Source organism: Pseudophryne corroboree, chromosome 2, assembly GCF_028390025.1.
Source record: "Pseudophryne corroboree isolate aPseCor3 chromosome 2, aPseCor3.hap2, whole genome shotgun sequence".
NCBI classification, from domain to species: Eukaryota; Metazoa; Chordata; class Amphibia; order Anura; family Myobatrachidae; genus Pseudophryne; species Pseudophryne corroboree.
In genome coordinates, this window is record NC_086445.1 from 531,455,117 (window position 1) to 531,480,358 (window position 25,242).

General features: G+C 44.0%; 1 protein-coding gene across 9 annotated transcripts in view; it reads right to left on the minus strand.

Annotated features, from left to right (window-relative positions):
- The window catches only part of COL16A1 (collagen type XVI alpha 1 chain), a 303,979-nt gene that overhangs the window by 58,343 nt on the left and 220,394 nt on the right, over positions 1-25,242 (minus strand). For all 9 annotated transcript variants that reach the window (XM_063954229.1, XM_063954228.1, XM_063954227.1 and 6 more), the window contains 6 exons: positions 24,617-24,658; positions 24,387-24,422; positions 21,843-21,896; positions 21,570-21,638; positions 2,501-2,554; positions 991-1,017 (listed from right to left, as the gene is read on the minus strand). In XM_063954229.1, the coding sequence (XP_063810299.1) occupies positions 991-1,017; positions 2,501-2,554; positions 21,570-21,638; positions 21,843-21,896; positions 24,387-24,422; positions 24,617-24,658 (282 nt within the window). The remainder of the gene's footprint in view (positions 1-990; positions 1,018-2,500; positions 2,555-21,569; positions 21,639-21,842; positions 21,897-24,386; positions 24,423-24,616; positions 24,659-25,242) is intronic.

Below are 25,242 nucleotides of genomic sequence, written 5' to 3' on the forward strand. Positions count from 1 at the left end.
CTCCGTCTTGCCCCTGGGGAGGGGGCTGCTGGTAGGCGCAAGGGCTGCTGGGAGATGTAGTTCTCCCAGCATTTGGCTCTGAGGGAGGATTACACTGCAGGAAGGAGGGTGTCCCACACACCGGGGGACACTCACATACTCACTGCTGCTGCCGAGGACCGGCTCCCGGCGCTGAATGAAGAAGACCCCACTTCGGAAGGTGAGTAATTACTGATTAATTAAGTTAATTGGAAGCTTCCAATTGCTTAATTAGTCCTCAGTGGGGCTACCACCGGGGTCCCATAACAAGTCACAATGATTTAAAAAAACAAAAAAAAAACAACAACATTTTTTTCGTAAAATCAGACTTGTTCTTGAGATCTGAGAAAAAAGACACAGTGATTGCTATAGAAATTACAACATCCAAATTCTGGGTACTAATTGAATACCAAAACCCAGCGGCTGCTGGTTTCTTTAAAATTTCCAGCATGTAACTGGATGGATTCCCCCCAGATAGTTATAACCATTGTAGGCTACATGCTTAACTCTCTGTGTGTACTCTTCACTGGGTGGTCTTCAGTTTGCCGGCTGTCGAGATCCCGGCGCACAGTACACCGGCGCCGGAATCTCGACAGCTGGCATACCGACACTTTTTCTCCCTCTTGGGGGTCCACGACCCCCCCGGAAAGATAGAATAGATAGTGTGGCACCCATAGCGCACCACCGTGCCCGCAGCGCAGTGAGCCCACAAGGGGCTCATTTGTGCTCGCCCAGCTGTCGGTATGCCGGCGGGCGGGATTCCGGCACCGGTATGCTGGTCTCCAGGAGCCCGACCACCGGCATACCCTACTACACCCCTCTTCACTACCCCATTGTCTCATCTACATAATTTCATCATTAAAAATTCAATTTGTTGGGGCCAAAGTAGGTACCCCTAATCTGTAGTCAGCAGGGAATGCCATTCAATGCCTAAAACCAAAATGATTTTATAATATGACAAAATGCACTTACTTTATCACCTTTGTCTCCCTTGCTGCCCTGTATAGACAGAGGAAGGAAAATATGAGCACAAAGAAATCACAGCAATGTGCGATAACAAGCAGAATAGCAGTTAAGATCATGGAGTAGATATGAAGGATGCAGTAAAGTTTATTTGGCTTTTCATACACCAAACCAAGTTTATTTTCAGTATCACCCCTTAAACACTGATAATCTTCTGATACGAAATACTATATTATTGCTATTTATACAGTTACAGTCACTAGGAGAAAAAAATCTCTTTCGTTCCATTTTATTTTATTTATTGCACAAAGACGGCGTATAGGAAAATAAGGAGCTGATATGTAAATAGAAGGAAAACATAGGGGTAAATTTACTAAGATGGGAGTTTTATTTAAGATGGGATGTTGCCAATAGCAACCAATCAGATGTCAGGTATTATCTTCTAGAAGGTGCTAGATAAATGAGAAGTAGAATCTGATTGGTTGCCGTGGGCAACATCCCATCTTAAATAGAACTCCCATCTTAGTAAATTTACCCCATAGTCTACAAAAAAGATTTTTATTTTATTTTTGGGAAACACACACATATTTTAAAAAAAGAAAATGCATGGCAGGGAAAATGCATGGCAAAACATAAAATACAACAGAAAGGTAGTAAGAATAATAATAATAATAATAATAATAATAATAATAATAATAATAAAAAACATGCAGGCATATTCAGACAATGTAGCTATACCTGTACAGAGAAATAAAACATGGGGGCTGGTAGAGGGGGACAGACAAAACAATCAGAATGGGCTGGAAAGTCTCCTTAAAGAGCCAGGGCACAAAATATACCACTCTGTGGGTTTGAAGTGGGATCATGTTTTACTGTACAGAAATGTGTTGATTCAGGCTGTATAACACAAAGGGGGCAATGTAATAGAGTCCGAGTGTGCAATCTCGTCTGAAATCCCGAACCTCTGCAAACTCGGACCCTATTACATTTCCCCAAAGTCTGCAGCAGGTGGCTGATAACATGCATGGAAGGACAGGATGCAGTTAATATACCAGCTGTCAGGATCCCAGCGATCAGAAGATCGACGCCGGAATCCTGACAGCCGGTGAAATGTGAAAGATGGAATCCCGAACAACACAGGTTATTTTCACTCGGTTGGTGGGTCCACGACCATCTGAGTGGGGATATAACCCATGGCGAGTGAAGCAAGCCTCAGGGCCCGTAGCAAGGTAAGTGCAGCAAGCCCGCAAGGGGACTCGCTGCTTCACTACCGGGATTCCAACAGATGGGATGCGCTGTCAGTGTAATAACAACCAGAATCCCGTCTGCCGGTCAAACATCTGTATTCCGGAAGGACACCTTTAATATTCATACACATCTAGTTCTACAGCAAGCCTTTGGACGAATTAACTACTGTAGGTAGAAAAAGATGGAATGAGCAGACGGCTGAAAGTATAGTAATAAAAACTTAAATGTAGAAGACAGACTGGTTATAATATACAGTTTGTTTGTTACTTACTGGTCTACCATCACTTCCCATATATCCTGGTTTTCCTGGTGTTCCATCACGACCCTGTTGGAGGTATTATATTATTAGGAACTCATGGGATAACTTTTGTTGATAGTTTTCTTCCACACATGCAGTTAAAGAGTATTAAGTGTTTGGTGTTCGGATGTAAAATAGATCCCTGAAAGCATACTGAAGTGATGTGATGCAGATAGATGGCGGATACCTTATGAGTACAGGTGGCAGAAGTTTTTAAACGTTTGTTCCATCTGAACTTATTACAGCCCAACCACACTGTAGAACAGAAATAATTGACACAGTCATGGTTCTAGCTCTACTTATTATTAGAGATGAGCGGGTTCGGTTTCTTTGAATCCGAACCCGCACGAACTTCACTTTTTTTTCCACGGGTCCGAGCGACTCGGATCTTCCCGCCTTGCTCGGTTAACCCGAGCGCGCCCGAACGTCATCATGACGCTGTCGGATTCTCGCGAGGCTCGGATTCTATCGCGAGACTCGGATTCTATATAAGGAGCCGCGCGTCGCCGCCATTTTCACTCGTGCATTGAGATTGATAGGGAGAGGACGTGTCTGGCGTCCTCTCCATTAGAATAGAGATAGATAGATTAGATAGAGAGAGATTGTGCAGAGTCGCAGACAGAGTTAGTTTACCACAGTCAGTGACCAGTGCAGTTGCTAGTTAACTTTTATTTAATATAATATATCCGTTCACTTCTCTCTGCTATATCCGTTCTCTGCCTGAAAAAAAAAACGATACACAGCACAGTCAGTCACACAGTGTGACTCAGTCTGTGTGCACTCAGCTCAGCCCAGTGTGCTGCACAGTCATCAATGTATAAATTAAAAGCTTATAATTAATTGTGGGGGAGACTGGGGAGCACTGCAGGTTGTTAGCAGGAGCCAGGAGTACAATTATATTAATTAACAGTGCACACTTTTGCTGCAGGAGTGGTGACCAGTGCCTGACCACCAGTATAGTATTGTTGTATACTACTAATATCTCTTTAAATATCAACCAGTCTATATTAGCAGCAGACACAGTACAGTGCGGTAGTTCACGGCTGTGGCTACCTCTGTGTCGGCACACGGCAGGCAGTCCGTCCGACCAGAATTGTATTATTTATTATTATATACCTACCACCTAACCGTGGTTTTTTTTTCATTCTTTATACCGTCATAGTGTCATCCTAATTGTTACGAGTATACTACTATCTCTTTATCAACCAGTGTACAGTGCGGTAGTTCACGGCTGTGGCTACCTCTGTGTCGGCACACGGCAGGCAGTCCGTCCGACCAGAATTGTATTATTTATTATTATATACCTACCACCTAACCGTGGTTTTTTTTTCATTCTTTATACCGTCATAGTGTCATCCTAATTGTTACGAGTATACTACTATCTCTTTATCAACCAGTGTACAGTGCGGTAGTTCACGGCTGTGGCTACCTCTGTGTCGGCACACGGCAGGCAGTCCGTCCGACCAGAATTGTATTATTTATTATTATATACCTACCACCTAACCGTGGTTTTTTTTTCATTCTTTATACCGTCATAGTGTCATCCTAATTGTTACGAGTATACTACTATCTCTTTATCAACCAGTGTACAGTGCGGTAGTTCACGGCTGTGGCTACCTCTGTGTCGGCACACGGCAGGCAGTCCGTCCGACCAGAATTGTATTATTTATTATTATATACCTACCACCTAACCGTGGTTTTTTTTTCATTCTTTATACCGTCATAGTGTCATCCTAATTGTTACGAGTATACTACTATCTCTTTATCAACCAGTGTACAGTGCGGTAGTTCACGGCTGTGGCTACCTCTGTGTCGGCACACGGCAGGCAGTCCGTCCGACCAGAATTGTATTATTTATTATTATATACCTACCACCTAACCGTGGTTTTTTTTTCATTCTTTATACCGTCATAGTGTCATCCTAATTGTTACGAGTATACTACTATCTCTTTATCAACCAGTGTACAGTGCGGTAGTTCATGGCTGTGGCTACCTCTGTGTCGGCACACGGCAGGCAGTCCGTCCGACCAGAATTGTATTATTTATTATTATATACCTACCACCTAACCGTGGTTTTTTTTTCATTCTTTATACCGTCATAGTGTCATCCTAATTGTTACGAGTATACTACTATCTCTTTATCAACCAGTGTACAGTGCGGTAGTTCACGGCTGTGGCTACCTCTGTGTCGGCAGTCGGCAGGCAGTCCGTCCATCCATAATTGTATTATTATTATAATATATACCACCTAACCGTGGTTTTTTTTTCATTCTTTATACCGTCATAGTGTCATACTAGTTGTTACGAGTATACTACTATCTCTTTATCAACCAGTGTACAGTGCGGTAGTTCACGGCTGTGGCTACCTCTGTGTCGGCAGTCGGCAGGCAGTCCGTCCATCCATAATTGTATTATAATATATACCACCTAACCGTGGTTTTTTTTTCATTCTTTATACCGTCATAGTCAGTCATACTAGTTGTTACGAGTATACTACTATCTCTTTATCAACCAGTGTACAGTGCGGTAGTTCACGGCTGTGGCTACCTCTGTGTCGGAACTCGGCAGGCAGTCCGTCCATCCATAATTGTATTATAATATATACCACCTAACCGTGGTTTTTTTTTCGTTCTTTATACCGTCGTCATACTAGTTGTTACGAGTATACTACTATCTCTTTATCAACCAGTGTACAGTGCGGTAGTTCACGGCTGTGGCTACCTCTGTGTCGGCACTCGGCAGGCAGTCCGTCCAACCATAATTGTATTATATACCACCTAACCGTGGTTTTTTTTTCATTCTTTATACCGTCGTCATACTAGTTGTTACGAGTATACTACTATCTCTTTATCAACCAGTGTACAGTGCGGTAGTTCACGGCTGTGGCTACCTCTGTGTCGGCACTCGGCAGGCAGTCCGTCCAACCATAATTGTATTATATACCACCTAACCGTGGTTTTTTTTTCATTCTTTATACCGTCGTCATACTAGTTGTTACGAGTATACTACTATCTCTTTATCAACCAGTGTACAGTGCGGTAGTTCACGGCTGTGGCTACCTCTGTGTCGGCACTCGGCAGCCCGTCCATAATTGTATATACCAGTGACCTAACCGTGGTTTTTTTTTCTTTCTTTATACATACATACTAGTTACGAGTATACTATCTCTTTATCAACCAGTCTATATATTAGCAGCAGACACAGTACAGTGCGGTAGTTCACGGCTGTGGCTACCTCTGTGTCGGCACTCGGCAGCCCGTCCATAATTGTATATACCACCTAACCGTGGTTTTTTTTTTCTTTCTTTATACATACATACTGCAGTGCCACTCCTAGATGGGCCCGGTGTTTGTGTCGGCCACTAGGGTCGCTAATCTTACTCACACAGTCAGCTACCTCATTGCGCCTCTTTTTTTCTTTGCGTCATGTGCTGTTTGGGGAGGGTTTTTTGGAAGGGCCATCCTGCGTGACACTGCAGTGCCACTCCTAGATGGGCCCGGTGTTTGTGTCGGCCACTAGGGTCGCTAATCTTACTCACACAGCTACCTCATTGCGCCTCTTTTTTTCTTTGCGTCATGTGCTGTTTGGGGAGGGTTTTTTGGAAGGGACATCCTGCGTGACACTGCAGTGCCACTCCTAGATGGGCCCGGTGTTTGTGTCGGCCACTAGGGTCGCTTATCTTACTCACACAGCGACCTCGGTGCAAATTTTAGGACTAAAAATAATATTGTGAGGTGTGAGGTATTCAGAATAGACTGAAAATGAGTGTAAATTATGGTTTTTGAGGTTAATAATACTTTGGGATCAAAATGACCCCCAAATTCTATGATTTAAGCTGTTTTTTAGTGTTTTTTGAAAAAAACACCCGAATCCAAAACACACCCGAATCCGACAAAAAAAATTCGGTGAGGTTTTGCCAAAACGCGTTCGAACCCAAAACACGGCCGCGGAACCGAACCCAAAACCAAAACACAAAACCCGAAAAATTTCAGGCGCTCATCTCTACTTATTATGCCAAACTTCTAAATGTAGACTACAGTGGTCATTCAACATAATGGTGAAGCAGAAGCAGAACTCGCGCATTGCCTCTCTGGAGCATCATCCTGCTGTGATGCAAAGCTTAGTGTTGGCATGAAATTCCACTGCAACTTCATTCATCTTTACTGATGAGAGACATGGGATTTTGAGTCCACTCATGAAAGAAAGAAATAATATGAATTGAAGATATAGAATAAAAGACAATATAGAATATGAGGATGTTCTTCAGCATATTCCTGCAGTAGATGTATATGATGTGAGTTTCATAAGAGCTGGAAAGCAGAAAGACAGCCATATACTGTAATTGTCAAATTCTACAACACTGAACTTGACTGTAGGATATACAGTGCAAGACTTTTACAAATTGAAATACAGTAGCACATTGTAGTGTACCAGAGAGACAGGAATGCTGCAGAGCCAGAACTGGGACCTGGGGGTTTACAGGTGTGCAGTGGAAAATAATGTCCATTGTGGATGTTATACACATATGGAGTGGGAAAATAAACTTACTGAAGATTCCCTTTATTTTTTTCCCCTGTTTGGTTCAAAGTTTGTGCATATGGGGGGATAACACAGTTCCATGCAGAAGGGGAACAAACAGGTAGTTGTACAGTAATTAATGGATGCATCTTGATCGTCACAAGTGACAAGACACTAGTGAGATTTGGGGATAGCTAAAATAAATGGGCTCCCTGTAGCCAGCGCATAACCAGAACTTTGTGGCCCCCTATAGCAACATAGTGAAGGGGCCCCTGTCCCAATGCTTCTTGTGAGAAATCTCTCTGCAGCAGTTATTAATTTTAGGCCCTATAATATTGCCCAGTTCTTATTATGTTACACTATTTATCAGCCCATAAAAATTATGGAATAACATAACAGTAATATCAGCGCCGGTGGCTGTGCGCTCCCAAACGGAGCAACACTTGAATTGCTCCATGAAACGCCATCTAGTGGCCGCCGGAGCTCCAAACACTTGAATTCCCCCCACAGAGGTGAGAAGCAGCATTAGCCTTTTAATATATATATATATATATATAACCAATCCATAGGGTCCACACTCGCATAATCCATAATCATGCTGGGGTGCATTTCCAATGAAAGATAACCATCAGGTTATAGTTCCAAAATAGCCATAAGAAGGGAGAGCACTCACCAGACTTGTTAAAAGGTAAATCCTTTATTTCAGAACATGAAATCAAACAGCTACATCGACGTTTCGGTCCTATCCAGGACCTTTGTCAAGATACAAACATGGTGCAGTGTCCAGACATTTATACCGGATCAGTTAGGCTTAGTAAGGCATATAAATTTCTAATGATTTATATGCCTTACTAAGCCTAACTGATCCGTTCTGATGAGTGTGTACTAGATATTTTGTATGGATAGAGCCCATATGGTTGATCTTTTATCGATTTCATCTATAGAATCAGAAATATTCACAATGTTTAATATGAATGGGTGTGTCCCACCTAATTGATGGGAGGGAACCTTTATGGGTATAAATGTTCATACTATGCCACATTACAGTGCGCCCTTACTATTATAACATCCACTACACACACCTTTCACTGAAAATGTAATGTCACACAATTCAGGCTGGGCAATGTATCAGACACAAATGCTCAGCAGGCAAATCTGGGAAATTGGTATGCAACTTTATAACCTGAGTCCAGGCCCCCCTAAGACTCTGGGCCCTATAGCAGGGGCACCCCTTGCACCCACTAGAGTTACGCCCATGCCCATAGCCTTTGCAAAACACTAGGGATAATTTAAATCTGTATGCTAAATCTAGACATACAGTACAACAAGACACAAATAATGTATTTACTCTTAGCACCATTAATTGTTTTATTGATAATTATAATAAATAGTTTTCACAGTTTTTAATTATATTTGGACATTTATTATGTACTTTTACACTGCCTTAATCATCTTTTTCTGGTCTTCGTTCTATTTTTTTTCTTTGTTTCTTGCAGTAACTTTGGAGCCATCTTACTGTATGTTTTTGTATATAATGTGTGAAGGTATAGAGTTCTCATAGGCAGCTTGGCTTTTGTTAATTACTCTATCTAAGTTAGCGCCCTACATGTTGTTTTGGTATCCGGTTGATAGATAGACAGTGTCTAGTTAGACAGTCAATAGATAGACAACATATGTTAGACAGACATTAGGTCGACAGGGTCAAAAGGTCAACATGAAAAAGGTAGACAGTACAAAAGGTCGACAGGGTCAAAATGTCGACATGAAAATGGTCGACATAAAAAAGATAGACAATGTAAAAAAAAAATTTAACATGTGATTCCAGGTGGCCAGCAGGGGAAGAGGACATGCCCTGGAGCTCTCAGCACGGCGTCCGCTATTTATTAGTCTCCCCCTGCCTCTGGCCCACACATAGCGCACTCAAATACCCCCTTGCCTCCCTGCCCGCCGGGCCCGCTATCGGGGGACGCTTTTCCGGGAGCTGGGGGCCGCTCACGGAGCTCCGTAGCCCCGCGGCCTACACCACCTCCACAGGCCGGGACCTCGATTTTAGCCGCGACCCGCCGCGGACTTCCAGGGCGGCGGAGCGGAAGATTCTGCTTTGCCCACGGCTGAGTCACCCGCTCACCATACCCCTCCGGGAGGGCGGCCACTGACCTGTTGGGTCCCTACTTGGCGGCACCAAGGCGCTGGGCAGCCGGGAAGAGGCTTCTCCTCAGGCTGCATCACATCTCCCCCCTGCATCTGGTGGCCATCTTGGAGGAGGCGAGCTGGTAAGCTGAAGCTCCCTGCTACAGGCAGTCAGCTGTGGTCACTGGCAGGTCCGTGATCCTTGCTGACTGTCCTCTTTGGCCAGGTTGGAACCTGCTAAATTGGACCTGGGATCTCATACCCTCTCCTTATTATACCTCCAACTTCTACACTCTATTTCTGGAAGAAATATCATTCATCTATAATACATCTATTATCTCATTGCACTTATTGAACTCCCTCTGCTGGATGAACATTATATTGCGGCTCATATTATTATATATCTCAAACTGTCTACGGCCGCACTCACTGCTGTTATTATCTCATTATTCTGATGATGGACAAATTTGCGGCCAAACCGTCGCGGGGCACTCGTAGCAATCAGTCGGGTAGGGGCCGTGGCCGTGATAACTCCTCGGTCGACAGCCCTCCGTCACCCTCATTGGGTTCACATTCTAGCCCCCGAAGCCAACCTGTGTCCGTATCCGCAATGGATTCTGCAAAATCCTGCACGACGAATTAAATAACAGATATCCTGTCTAAGTTATTAGAACCAAAAATTGGCTCCTCTAAAAGACTCGCTTGACTCCGCTCTCACTCAACTGAACCAACATGCTCAGCGACCCACCGAGGCAGAACAGAGAATATCCGACCTAGTGGATGATCTCACTACGGCTAAGACGGCTCTCTCTGACCAAGAAAAATTTGCTGCATCTATTCAGGATAAGCTTGAGGACCTGGAAAACCGTAACAGGAAAAACAATGTGCGCCTCATCGGCCTACCGGAGTCGGTGAAACCCCATGACCTCATGACGCTCGTCTCTCAATGGATGCCTAGGGAGCTGGGCTGTGTTTCAGGTTCTGGATCCATAGTAGTGGAACGTGTACACCGTATTGGCCCTGAACGGCAATCCACAAGAGATAGACCCCGGCCCGTCATCCTGAGAGTCCTCAACTACGCTGACAACGTCATGATATTGGACGCTTATAGAAAATGTGCTGACTTGAAATACCAAGACAATAAATTGCTGCTTTTCCAGCACTTTTCCTATATGGTTGCTTCCAAACGTAGAGAATTCTCGCCTGTCTGCAAGAGACTTTTTGAACTGGGCCACCGCTTTGCGCTTCTCTATCCGGCTAAATTGAGAGTCACTCATGCGGGAAAGGCCTACTTCTTCGAGACTCCAAAGACGGCCAAGAACTTTGTAGATTCACTTTCCTCACACTCCTCTGCCGGGATGGACGATGAGGACTGATACTCGTTGGCCTTGTATATTTGCATTTTCTAGAACAATACACATTCAGGTTCTTAGTAACTACTAAGAGTGGGTCCTACCACTGGTTGATATATAGTTTGTTTATCTCTATATACGTGGGTATATTGTCACCTATACCCTATTGCATTTCCCGAAATATTCTCTCTCTCGGTGACCGCTTATCCTATTGTTCTCAATTATTCTTGAAATGCTCTCTACTTTCTTTGACTCTTTTTCTTCCTCCTCTTCTCCGACTAAACTCCACCCCCCTATTTTCCTTTCCTTATCTGTTATTGTTATGTTTGATTATTGTACGGTCTCTTGGCGCGGTTCTCCACTATACGCATGTTTTAGGTTGGAATCAATTAGTCGTCTCGGTGGGCCGCTCCATTGACCTCAACACTTTGGTTCGTATAATATTTAAAATAGTTTTGAGTTGGGATTTTGATATAGATGTTGTACAAATTTATTGTATGTCATTGTCACAATTGTTCCTCTTATCCTTATACTGCTTTGGTACAGGTATTTTGCTCGCTGGCCCGCTTGCTGGGACGGGCTGGTTGGGTCTATCATTACTAGTTAAATGGGAATTTTGGCCTAGAGTAGGTATAGGTTAATGTCCTCGAATGCTGCCACCTCCACTAGAGTACAGTTCTACATTAAATTTGTAACCTGGAATGTTGAGGGTTTAAACACCCCAGTCAAAAGGAGAAAGATTCTCTCCTATCTTAAACGTTTAAAGCCTGACATAGTTCTCTTACAAGAGACGCATTGGAAAAATGCGGACCCTAATGTTGTGAGAGATTCCTGGATAGGGGAATTCAAATCGGTCTCTTATTCAGCGAAACGAAGGGGTGTACTGATTCTTTTTAATAGACGCCTCACGTATCAAATATATGATAGTCTCAGTGACCCTGAAGGCCGCTATTTATTTATAAAAATCACTATTTTCGGTGTTCTCTACACCATAGCTACTATCTACGCACCTACTGGCCCCAACTCACTCTTTTTTTCTAATATTTATAATAAGTTGCAAGAATGGGCGGAGGGGGAGATTATTTTAGGCGGAGACTTCAATACTGTCCAGTCTCCGGGTTTGGATAGATCCACTTCTGCTAGATCGCATATTTCTACACCACCCCAATCCCTGTCCTTGTTAACTGACTCACTGCGGCTCTGCGACCCTTGGAGATGCCAACACCCTGACTCCCGAGAGTACACATTTTACTCTCATCCACACCATTCCTCTTCTCGCCTTGACTATTGGCTAATCACTGACACCCTATTACAGCGTGTGGCTGAAACTAAAATAGAACCCATATCATTGTCCGACCATGCCCCAGTTTGGTTTACCCTTAATTTACACTCCCCTATCTCTCAGTCATATAATTGGAGATTTCCAGCCTATCTTATAAAATCCTCTGATTTTTGCACACACCTAGAACAAACGTTTCGTAATTATGTAGCAGACAACAGTACACGTATGGAGGACATCAATTTGTTTTGGTCGGCTTCGAAGCCAGTGATTCGTGGACATATTATGGAATATGTTTCTAGGAGACGCAAGCTACTCGCTACCCAATTACAAGACCTTGCTTATAACCTGACCAAAACTTATGACGCACTCTTGCTGAGGGACTCACCCGACAACCGACAGGCCTATCTTGCTGCTAAGCAACTATATGACTAATTACATACGGAGCGGGCGAGATTTTCATACGATTTACAACGGAATAGATTTTTCAGAGGGGGAAATAAATCCGGGAGATTGTTGGCGAATCTGGTCCGGTCGTACTCCGCCCCTTCTCGTATTCCCCAACTACTCACAGATTCGTCTGCAGCCATCTTTGATACTCCCTCAATCTCTGAGGCCTTCTTACAATATTATAACACTCTCTATGAAGCCCCCTTGGATCATCCGACTCTTGGAATGCAATTCCTTGAGAGAGCAAAATTACCTGTTTTAACGGAAGAGGAAAGAAAATCCTTAACAGAACCGGTCACAGAACCGGAATTACTTTCTTTGATTAAATCACTGCACAATGGCAAGTCTCCTGGCCCGGACGGATTTGGGGCGGAGTATTACCGAATTCTGGCCCCCTATTTATCACCCCATTTATTATCTCTTTTCAATGCACTGCTAGAGGGTAAACCTCCCCCCATGGGATTTAGTGAAGCCAGAATTGTGCTGTTTACGAAACCGGGAAAAGATCCCCGATATACTCAATCTTATAGACCTATTTCATTATTGAATCAGGACATGAAGCTTTTTACAAAACTAATTGCAACAAGACTTCAACCAATTCTGAATCGGGTTCTGCATCCTGCTCAAACAGGGTTTGTCAAGGGTAGAACCTCAGTTCATAATATACGTACGCTGATTGCAGCAATGTATAGTGCACAACAATCTGCCTGCCCAAACGCTCTTATTGTAAGCTGTGACGCCGATAAGGCGTTTGACCGCGTCTCCTGGTCTCATTTGCTTCGTATTTTTCATGTCCAGCAATTTGGTGAGGAATTTATTCATCTATTCAGAATGTTATATACATTACCCCAGGCGCATCTGTCTATAAATGGTTTAAACTCGTCTGCCTACACGTTAGGTAGAGGGACCCGTCAGGGATGCCCTCTTTCCCCCTTGCTATTCAATCTGGCCCTAGACCCTTTGATACGTCATTTTATACTAGATCCCACTTGGCAAGGTGTTATGGTAGGCAACAACGAAGTCAAGGTGTCTGCTTTTGCTGACGACCTGTTACTATATTTTACCGACCCCAAACAGGCTTTTTCATCATTACTAACCACACTGCATGATTTTAATTTAATTTCCGGATTTCTTATTAATTTTGACAAGACAGAGGCGCTGGCATTGGGAGGAGAGGCGGCACAGGATTGGGGCGACTCATTTCCCTTCAGATGGGCCCACCGATATTTAAAATATCTAGGCCTCCGCATCCCACCACTCCTCACTGACCTATATACAGTGAACTTTTCTTACCACATCACTCAAATGACGAATTACTTTTTGAAATGGCAACATCTTCCGATCTCTTATCTGGGTAGATGCCACTTATATAAGATGGTTTCCTTCCGTCGACTACTTTATCCAATCCAGATGCTCCCATTCATATTGTCTAAACGTGATGTCCATTCTATTAATAAAGCCCTTACTAAATTTATCTGGGCAAACAAACGTCCCCGCTTTGCACTTTTTAAATTACAACCACCCCCGTCACTTGGTGGTATTAATCTCCCCTGTCCTAAAGACTACTCCCTTGCCGCCAACTATAGATACGCTCTGGATTGGATAGTGGATAGTGACAATTTTGTTAATAGAGCTTTGGAACAGGCTTTCTCACCTCAACACACTTTGGTACATTTATTGCATTTTGCTGATATCCCTCCTCAACATGACAGACTCCATAATTCATTATTACATGCCCCATGTACAGCTTGGCGTAAACTTAGGAAACGTTTAGACCTCTCCCTAACGGATTCTCTATTTCAACCTTTATTGTGTAATCCACAATTCCAGGGAGGAGAGGATAATGGGATTGTTCGTGGCTGGCATCTCCAGGGCCTATCCTTCTTATATCAATTTCTGAATGTAGAATGCTCTGCGATATTAACTTTAGCACAACTAAAAGTAAAATACCCCACTCTTCATTTTCCTCTGTTTGCCTATTTCCAAATTCGTAGCTTTGTTACTAGCAAATTGTCACGATTGCACTCCTCTGACTTCACCTTTCCTCTTGATGGCCTGGTACGACAGTCTTCAGGAGCCCCATATAACACTTCTTTGATCTATTCCCATACTAGACGAAGGTTGGATCTATCTAAGCTCACAACAGGGATGGCCAAATGGACAGACACCCTCCCTGACACTGATCTCCTGACAGTGATTCGGTGGTGTGGTATGCTAAATAAACAACTAGTTTCATCTTCCTATGCAGAGATGCACTTTAAAATACTACACAGAGCCTACTACACCCCTAGACTTAGGTTCCTCACTGGAGTATCTGACAACTCTTCATGTTTTAGATGTAATTCTCCCGAAGCCGATATTATTCATTGTCTCTGGGCATGCCCGGTAGTACAAACATTCTGGACGGCAGTCCAAACGTATATTAATGTGGAACTTCACATTTCTTTCAATATTACTATGGTCTGGGCTTTCTGGAACTTCATAAATACTTAGGATCCCCCATATTCCAAAGGGATGAAATTACTGTTGGCTCGTGTGGCTGCTGCAGCAAAGAAAACCATTCTATCCCAATGGATACATTCGGAGCCGATACCCTTTTCCCTCATGTTACCACGTTTAACATACCTATATCAAATGGATTGGGTTGATTGTGCCCTAGACGCAGAGTCGCGCTCGCCAAAATTTTTTGCCATCTGGTTACCCTACCTACTCACACTACCAACTACTACCAGGGAACATGTGCGCAAAGTAGTTAGATTAACAACATGGTATAATACGGAATCCCTCATTAAAGGCTCACCACCCTTTTAAAAATTTAATAAACTGATGTTACGTTCTCCTGCTTGAACTATATGGTTGATTGTCCTCATAACCTTGTTAATACTATTTAAAGTGTTTGTTCAACTCTTTTATTGGCAATTTCTGTTCCTTGCAGTGGTTGACTGTTTTCTCACAAGCATTGTGACATACGACTTGTATTTTATTGCATGTTCCTTCTCAATAAACATATATTTAAAAAAAAAAAAAATTTAACATGTTTTTGGGCTATTTCATACCTTCTCTATCCATGTCGGCATAGAGTTGGCTATAAACCTTGTGGCGAGCGCAGCGAGCCACCAAGCCCAAAGTGCGGCGAGCGAAGCGAGCCCCACGAGGGTATGCCTTTCTACAATTGGGGGTCCCAGATGACAAAACTATCCACAAAAACCACAAAAATGCAAAAAACATGGTGTCTACCTTTTTCATGTCGATCATTTTCATGTCAACCTTTTGACCATATCGACCTTTTGTACTGTCTACCTTTTTCATGTCAACCTTTTGACCCTGTCGACCTAATGTCTGTCTAACATATGGTGTCTATCTATTGACTGTCTAACTAGACACTATCTATCTTTTATACCACACATTGTTGTTTTTGTATGGTTATAATAACCTGATGAGTTTTTATAGCAAACAATGAAAGCGCTGCGGAGTAACAGCAACACAGATATATTTACAATGGGCAAAGGAGCTGGGCAATGGCTGCTTGATGTAATAATCCTATATATGAGAAAATTGAGAGTAGATAAATACATTTAGAGTATACAGATTACGGTGGTCATTCCGTGTTGATCGCTCGCTAGCAGTTTTTAGCAGCCATGCAAACGCTATGCCGCCGCCCACTGGGAGTGTATTTGAGCTTAGCAGAAGTGCGAATGATTGTAACGCAGAGCGGCAACAAAATTATTTTGTGCAGTTTCAGAGTAGCTTCAAACCTACTCAGCGCTTGCGTTCACTTCAGACCATTCAGTTCCGGATTTGACGTCACAAACACGCCCTGTGTTCGCCCAGCGACGCCTGCGTTTACTGGCACGCCTGCGTTTTTCCTGGCACGCCTGCGTTTTTCCAAACACTCCCTGAAAACGGTCAGTTGCAACCTAGACACGCCCACTTCCTGTCAATCACTCTGCGGCAACCAGTGCGACTGAAAAGCATCGCTAGACCCTGTGTGAAACTACATCGTTCATTGTAATAGTACGTCGCACGTGCACATTGCGCCGCATACGCATGCGCAGAAGTGACTTTTTTTGCCTCATCGCTGCACAGCGAACGAATGCAGCTAGCGAACAACTCGGAATGACCACCTAAATCAGGACAGCAGTGTCTTGAAATTACTGTAACAATCCAGCTTTGTTTAAATTTTTATGCTTAAATGGAATAGACCCACATGATGCCAAACGCAAATAAACAGTATAAAACTATACTTAGTTTGCATCATTGGTTAGATGTAATCTCTAGCAAAGCGTATGCAAGAGGAGCCTGATTGTGATCAAATCTGAGACTTCATGAAGGGTGGACATTGGGCCTAATTCAAGGTTGATTGCAAAACAACATTTTCCTCTAATGGGCAAAACCATGTGCAGTGCAGGTGGGGCAGATATAACATGTGCATAGAGAGTTAGATTTGGGTGGGTTATATTGTTTCTGTGCAGGATAAATACTGGCTGCTTTATATTTACACTGCAATTTAGATTTCAGTTTGAATACACTCCACCCAAATCTAACTCTCCCTGCACATGTTATATCTGCCCCACCTGCAGTGCACATGGGGAGTCATTCTGGCCTGGTCGCTAGGGTGCGTTTCTTGCAGCCCTGCGGTCAGATAGTCGCCGCCTACAGGGGGAGGGATAAAGCCTGTGCAAGTGTACATTTGCTTCTTTTTCAGAGCTGCAAAAACAACAGTTTGTGCAGTTTCTGTGCAGCCCAGGACTTACTCAGCCGCTGCAATGGATTCCTGGTGATCGGGGCCGAAGCTGACGTCAGACACCCTCCCTCCAAACACCTGAGCCCGCATGCGTTTTTCCGGACACTCCTGCAAAACGGTCAGTTGCCACCCACAAACTATGTCTGTTCGGTGCCGCTGCAGCAACTCACAGGTCCTGCTGGTCCTGGTCGTTGCTCGGCGTCAGCGCAATGATCGATGACCTCGACAGTGGCTATGCACCCAGCCAGACACTCTAGTTCGCACTGCCTGGTGGTCCCAGCTGTTACTAAACAGATGGGGTGCTTCCTTTGTTTGTGCAGCTACTCAGCTGCAGGGTACTGTAAGTAACTGCAAGGGGCCTGTATGTATAATTGCAAGGGGTCTATCTCTGTTCTGGGATTCTGACTAATTCAGCTACATGGCTATAGTTTCTGTACTGCCAGAGTCACCAGCCCTGCTGCAGATTTTCTATAAATTATGCTGCTAGTTCCTGCCAGCCATTTTTGCCTTGCTACTTGTCCCTGTTTTTTTTAATCCCTTCCTGCTCCACGCCTTTGCCAGTCCTGTGTCTGTCTGCATTCTACCTTTTGTTTCTGGGCCTAGAATTCTCAGCCTGTTTTCTCCTCTCGCATATGGTGGCCAATCCGGGATCGGTGGGATCCCGGGATTTTGGCCAAAATTGTCCAGGATTCAATCTCGGGATTGGGACTTCTAATCCCGGGGATTTGGGAATTAGGAAGGCCCTTTGTGTCTTCAATGCCGGGCAGCATTGAGCGTCCTCGGGAGGCTCAAACGCTGCCCGGCTCCACCTGCTCACCTCCCCCTGCCCCCCAGGGTGAGAGTACATTATGTGGACTTGGGAAGGGTGGGGAGGACACTGAAAAGGATCCCGGGAATCCCAGGATTGATCATGTTTCAATCCCGATTCCCCGGATTGAAAAAATGGCCCAGGATTGGCCACATTACTCTCGCAACTTTCAGCTATTACCTGTTTCTTTCTGTGTATTTGCCTACAGCCACTGAAATATTATTTCTGTTCCCATCTCAGGCTCAGCCCAATCCTTGTGCACATCAGGGCCATTATTTACTACAGTGCGGATTTTTAGAAGTGGAGATGTTGCCCATAGCAACAAATCATATTCTAGCTATTATCTTCTAGAAGGTGCTAGATAAATAAATGGAATCTGATTAGTTGCTATGGGCAATATTTCCAATTGTAAAAACCTTCACTTAAGTAAATATACCCCCTAGTTTCCATATTGACTCTTGGATCTGGTGGCATCCTAGTTCCTGGGGATCTTACTTCTCTGGCAGTAACGGCGTCTGTTGTAGGCGATACCTGTTCTAGTCAGTTCAGGAGTCGCATGGTTATCTAGATGTGCCCTAACAAGGTCTTCATAACCTTCCCGAGATAAAGGAGTCTACAGTATCACAGTTTCCCAGAATCATCTACTCTATTAGAAATTGACTCTAGCCAACAGTTTAAACTAAGTAACCAGCTGTATTTGCAAAATGGACCCTGTGGGTTAATTATGTTTAATAGTAAAAATATATGTCCATATGGACCAAATCATTAGTGGAGGTCATTTTCTAAGTGCACCATCTCAGGAGATGTCTGACTTATTTCCCCTTTATTACCACCAACTGAAATAAAACTACTACTTTGTGTTCCTCATTGATCCTGACACCACCAGGATTATGTGTAGCAATTACAGTATGTGACTGTTGACTTTATATACCATTGCTGGGAGTATGACTAGAAATATGCTTCTTTGCTGAAGTACTTACTACTAGCGGCACAGACCAGGCAAAAGACATGTCCCCCCTCACAGCAAGTATACTACTTCCCCTGAAATGATCTCTCACACCTTTTTATCACATTACCACGCGCTTCTTAAAAGGATATCTCATTTCTGCCCTGCTTCCCAAAAGAGGGTATATAGCAATGCCATAAATTGCTAGAATTTCCTTCACTTATACTTCACTCATTTCCTCCCCTCCCTTGGCAGATTTCTGCTCTCAACATATGCCACCTGCTTGTCCATAAACCACTCCCCCTGGCATAAATCTAGGCAGACTTTTACAATTGAAAGCACATACAGTAGGTGCCTTTTTAAAAGTCACATGCAAAGCTCCTGCAACTGGGATTTTTTGCACTGTGTTAAATCGGAACATACATACAAATCTTTGCCGTTTGTCCAGCCAGTCGCATGCAAGTCAGCCAGATCTCCACTTGTGGCTAAATGGGTGTAACTTGGCAGCAGCTGGGTGCTCACACATAGGATAGGTGAGTATGTTGATGGAATGACAGGCTATTTAAAGGTGAGCGTATGCAGAGATGTAGACAGATTCTTTGCACCATGTGCACTATGTTGACAAAGGTGACTGGACACTGATGGCAAATAGAGCAACAAGATTTTATTGACATCAGTACTTTGTAGGTCCATGCAGTCCATGTAGGTCATGCAGTCATTACTACAGACACCCTTTTTGGCAAACTGTCCACAAGTTCCTGGACAACAGCAGGCAGTATGTTTTGCCATACCGCCTTAAGTACAGTGACCAAACTTGACACTGAAGAAGATCGAGTCAGCCAAGAACACACCTGTCGCACCAATTCATCCCAGTGGTTCTTAAAAGGGTTAACATCTGTACTCTGAGTTGGCCAGTCCATCCAGGTTACCGAATTTTATGTATACCAGTTCAGCGTCGTCCTAGAAACATGACAGGTGGCATTGTTGCCCTAACATTTGTCGTTTCCGTAGAACTGCCAAATTGTAGGGAGCATAGAGTTATTGAGAACATCACTATACTTCTCAGAATGGGCGGTATTCAGTTTGCCGGCTGTTGGGATCCCGGTGCACAGTATACCGGTGCCAGAATCCTGACACCCGGCATACTGACAACTTTTCTCCCTCTTGGGGGTCCACGACCACCATGGAGGGAGAATAAATACACGGGCCACTGTGCCCACTGCATGGCGAGCGCAGCGTGCCCGCAAGGGGCTCATTTGCGCTCACCCAGCTGTCGGTATGCTGGTGGTTGGGAGCCCGGCCACCGGCATATCATACTACACCCCTCAGAGTTAAAGTGACCATGCATTACAACTAATGGACCCATGTCAAACCTGCTGAAACAGCCCCTCAGCATAACGCCATCACCTCCATGCCTAACTGTGGGTACTGTACACTCTGGCATCAGATGTTCTCCTGGCAATCGCCAAACACGTCCATCTGATCTGAAAAGTGGAAATCGTGATTTGTCATTCTATAACACTTGCTGCCATTGTTCCACTGTCCAGTTTATGCGCTCCTTACACCATCGTAAGTGCTGGGCTGCATTCTTCTTTGTTGTTAGAGGTTAATGAGCAACTGCTCACCCATAATATTGAAGTGCATGGGCCTCCCTCCGAAGTGTTCTTGTCGAAACCGGCATATTAGTGGCCATTTGTAACTTGTGTGAAATGGTATGCATGGGAAGATCCCTGTTCTTTCACAGCTCCCTGGTTAACAATCTCCGGTCCCTGGGTTGCTGTTTTGGGGGTCTTCAAGGGTAAGGTGCAATCCTGCAATGACCACTCTTCTTCCACGCATTAATGACAAAAGACGGTGGATTTAGGAGCCTTCCTAACATCTATAATGCTTCTTACACTCATACCTCCAATCGAGCAGCCTATGACGATCCCCTTTTAAAACACGGTTAGCTCCTTCCGGCAAGCCATTTCGATAGCAAATGATCTAATCAGTGCCCCTCTACCCGTTGTATACCTTCACAAACATGTGTCTGCTGCAGGAGCACACCATTTCACTTGCACGGGGGTGTCCAATCACTTTTGTCTACATAGTGTAGATGCATGCTGAGAGTGATGGTGGCTGCTCATAAATGTATAGGGGTGGCAGACCCTGATTACATTTTGCAGCTGAATTGCATACAGAGGCGGATTGGCCATAGGGTCCTCCACAGGGAAGATTCCCGGTGGGCCGATGCACCCGTGGGGCCTGTTTTGTTTGAGGACATGTGGTCCTATTTATAGACATAATGAATAAGATGCCAAAGAATTTGCATATATGAAAATGACTTTGCCATTTAGCCTGTGATTGTAGATGATCTAGTGTATGCTCTGTCTGCCTGCTTGGCTGACATATAAGATTGAGTGAATAGTGATTGGGATATGGTTGGTGTAATAAGCAAGAAAATATATCTTTCTAAAGAATTATATAGTTTCCTAAATTCTGAAGGTGTATCATATAATGTGTCATAATATTTAATTTTATTTCTTTTTAACTTCCCCCTTGATGCTGGACATGCCCACTATCTGGAAAGTCTTGGGGGGAGGGTGCTGCTGCCATGGCCCATGGCTAGACCTTACACCTCTGGTGCTGCCCATGTGGGGCCACTAGAACAAATTTTTCCAAGGCCGCTTTTTGCTCCCAATCCGCCCCTGATTGCATACATTTCTAATTCAGCCCTATAATCTCCGAAGATCCTCTTACAAAGCAGAGCAAATGATTTGCATTTTATAAGGAACCTCCAGTCTGTTTTTTTGTTAGGAGAATTGACTGTACTCACCGGAGGTCCCATGGATCCCACTCCGGGAAGTCCAGGGTTTCCTGATGCTCCTTTTTGCCCATTGGCACCCTAGAAATTAATCATTGTCAATTATATTTCACCAAATAATCTTTAACTGTCACTGCCAGTTACAGGTGAATTTAAGATGCGGTAAGAATTATGACATGACATTAGATGCACCGATTGGTGTGTACACTCAAACTCACCCTCACACTGTACATTTATTACGGATCATGGTACATGCATTCTGCATCCATAACACTGTGTACTCACCTTTTCACCTTGGGGTCCAGTAAACCCAGGAGGTCCCTGGGGTCCTGGTGGTCCCTATAATAATGAACGTGTTAATTATCATTTAACTTAATGTCATCCATACAAGTATAAATAATTATGCATGATTATATCAATGTAAATGGTACGTGTGATTAGATATTTCTGTCTGAGACACTAGATTGCCTAGGTTATCCAGGCTAGGCTTAGGGGTATAATTACTAAAGGTCGATTTTGTGTTTTGTCTTATTTGACCAATTTTAGGTCAATTTTGCTGGAGATTTACTAAATGCAAAATTGACTGGAAAAAAATCGTCTCGCGATCGAAAACTGAGCATCGGGGAAACTTAGGGCCTCATTCAGCATGGATTGCAATTGCAAAGCTGCTGCAAATGCAATCCATAGCAATGCACATGCAGGAGGAGGTGCATACCACCTCCTTCCTGCATTTGCGATATGATCGCAAATGGAGTGAACATAGCGACCATGCAGCTTGTGAGGCCCAGGAAACTGGGCCTGGGACGCAGTCCTTGGCCTCGCCACTCCCGGAAAACAGGGGCGACATAACCCCATTTTCCACAATGCTTGCCGTCCCCGCCCCTCTATCTGTCAATCAGGCAGAGGCGTTCGCATTTTAGCGTTTCGACCACAGGACTCGGTCTGCACATGCGCAGAAGGGTGGTCTTTAGTATGCCGGCTTTCGGGATCCCGGCGCACAGTATACCGGCGCCGGAATCCCGACAGCCGGCATACCGACACTTATTCTCCCTCGTGGGGGTCCACGACCCCCCTGGAGGGAGAATAAAATAGCGTGGCGCTCGTAGCGGGCCACCGTGCCCGCAGCGTGGTGAGCGCAGCAAGCCCGCAAGGGGCTCAGTTGCGCTCGCCACACTATCGGTATGCTGGCGGTCGGGCTCCCGGCGCCGGTATGCTGGTCGCCGGGAGCCCGACCGCCGGCAGACCATACTACACCCGCGCAGAATGGGTCCTGCACATGCGCAGTTTCCCGACCATCGGGAAACTGCAGAGAGGATCGCTGGGGCGATCCTTACTGAATTAGGCCCTAAGTTGTTTCTCCATTAGTGTGGTGCAAATCAGATTGGTTTGTAAATCAAACAAAAATCAAATGCAAAAATCGACCAAACAATATATTAAAACACATTCTATTGCCTAAACCTTCATTACAATGCCTATAAAAAGTACAAATGACGGACGCTTATGCCGATGTTTTCACAAATGAGCTATTATCGTTAAATTACGATTGCATATGCTTTGCACTGTGCATGCAACAAACTCTAATAGCACTATCACTCCCAGATCTCTCCTTCATGGTGACTGACAATCAGGCACCATTTGTGGGCATTGATGGGTGACTGGTGGCAAAAATGCAGGGTGTTGATTTATTCAAGCTGCAGATTATTGAAGGATCTGCGTGTGCGCTGCAAAAGTGTAGAGTGTTGCCGTGCCTGTGTAATGCTTTGGTGGGCGTCTCTGTACCTTTCAGGGCTGCTGGGTTTCTTGCATAATTTCGTACATCCTCAGCACGCACAATTGCATTGGCAATCGCCATAGCATCCGTCAATGATCAGCTCAGATGTGTAACAGGTCCAAATTACATGATTTAAGCTGTTTCTGTTTCATTTGAAATAAACACTTGAGGAATGGCGCACATTTCTAATGAATAGGGAACCAGCCATGTAGTTCACTGTGGCTGTAGGAATCATGGGCCTCATTCAGAGATGGACGCAGCGCACACCACAACTGCATCTTTGAATTCTCTGTCCCCAAACGGTGACAGACTGCAACTTAGGGGAAAGTGCGTGCGACGACGCATGGCCTGTTCTGCACATGTGCAGAATGGGTCTTACACATGCGCAGAGATGTACGCACACCAGACTTAGAGGAACCACAGCAGCTTCTTGCATGTGGTGTGTTTTGTCCAATACAAACTCAGTAGGAAGTGATCATTCATTTTTGGTTGATTTTGAATAGAATAGAACACGACTATAAACTGACCAACATCAAAAATGTTTTATCTTGTTTGTTTTTTAAATAAATAAAATAATCAGATTTTTAAAATCGACTGTTAGTAAATATGGCATTCAGACTCTCAAACACACTGTTGATGTTGATTGATTTTAGATACATTTTTAAAACAATCTAAAATTGATTTTCAGTACCCCTTAAGGTGCATACACACTAGACGACGTCGCTCTATGAGCGATGTTGTCTAGTGTTTCTCCTCCCGGGCTGTGCGGTCGGCAGCCGGCCGTACACACTGAGCGATATGACTGTTCATATCGCTCAGTGACATCACGCAGCGGCCGTGCAGGCAGCTCCTGGACTACAGTCCAGATTGAGCATGCATGCACCGCCGACACGAGGGTCGTTAATGACCCGCAGTGCCGCACAATGGTTGTCGTCGCAGGCATACACACTTGCTGAGAAAGCGAACGACGTCGCTAAGGAAGGGTGAAAATGAGCGACGTCGTTAATTTTATCGGCAAGTGTGTATGCACCTTTCTATGTGGAATAAATAATACTTACTGTTTTCCCAGATGGGCCTCGTTCTCCTGTCTCCCCCTAAAAGAAGACCAATATAGTAATCAGTAAAGTGTCAGCTCTTCCTTAAAGAATGCATGTATTGCTGTACTGTATGTCAGTGTTTGCAAAGGACTGGTATTACTGTGCATGCATTGGTCAGGTACCAGATTCATGACCGAAAAGTAAATTGTTGAAGAATTACTTCAAGCAATAATGACCACCCATTTACTTACCTGTGGGCCTCTCTTTCCTTCTCCTGGATACCCTGGCTCTCCCTAGAGGGCAAAATACATACATTATTGCAACAAATTATATATTATGCATATGTCATTCGGAGCATGCAAAAAATTTGAGCATGGAAAAAAATAATGAAAAAGTATTTGAAATACTGAAGGGACTTTCTATGCTCATGAAGGGAAGACATACTGTAAGTACTAGAATTTTGTAAATCAATTGTCTGCGCATTTGGAATCTACTAAAACGTGTTCGAATATTGTGCTTTTATTTTGCTGCATGAGTTTGAGAAAAAAAGCAATGAAAATAAATAAATAAATAACATATATATTACTATATATATTAATGTTTCTTTAGTAAAAGAATGCCATTTATTTTGTAGCGAATACGCAGCATGTGGGGCAGATGTATTAAGCTTGGAGAAGTGATAAAGCAGGGATAAGTGGAAGGTGATAACGTACCAGCCAATCATTACATGTTTGAAAAATTACAGTTAGGAGCTGATTGGCTGGTGCATTATCACCTTCCACTTATCACATCTTTATCACTGCTTTATCACTTCTACAGGCTTAATACATCTGCCCCATGGGCTGATAAGCTCTGAACAGTTCTATCTAAACTCAAC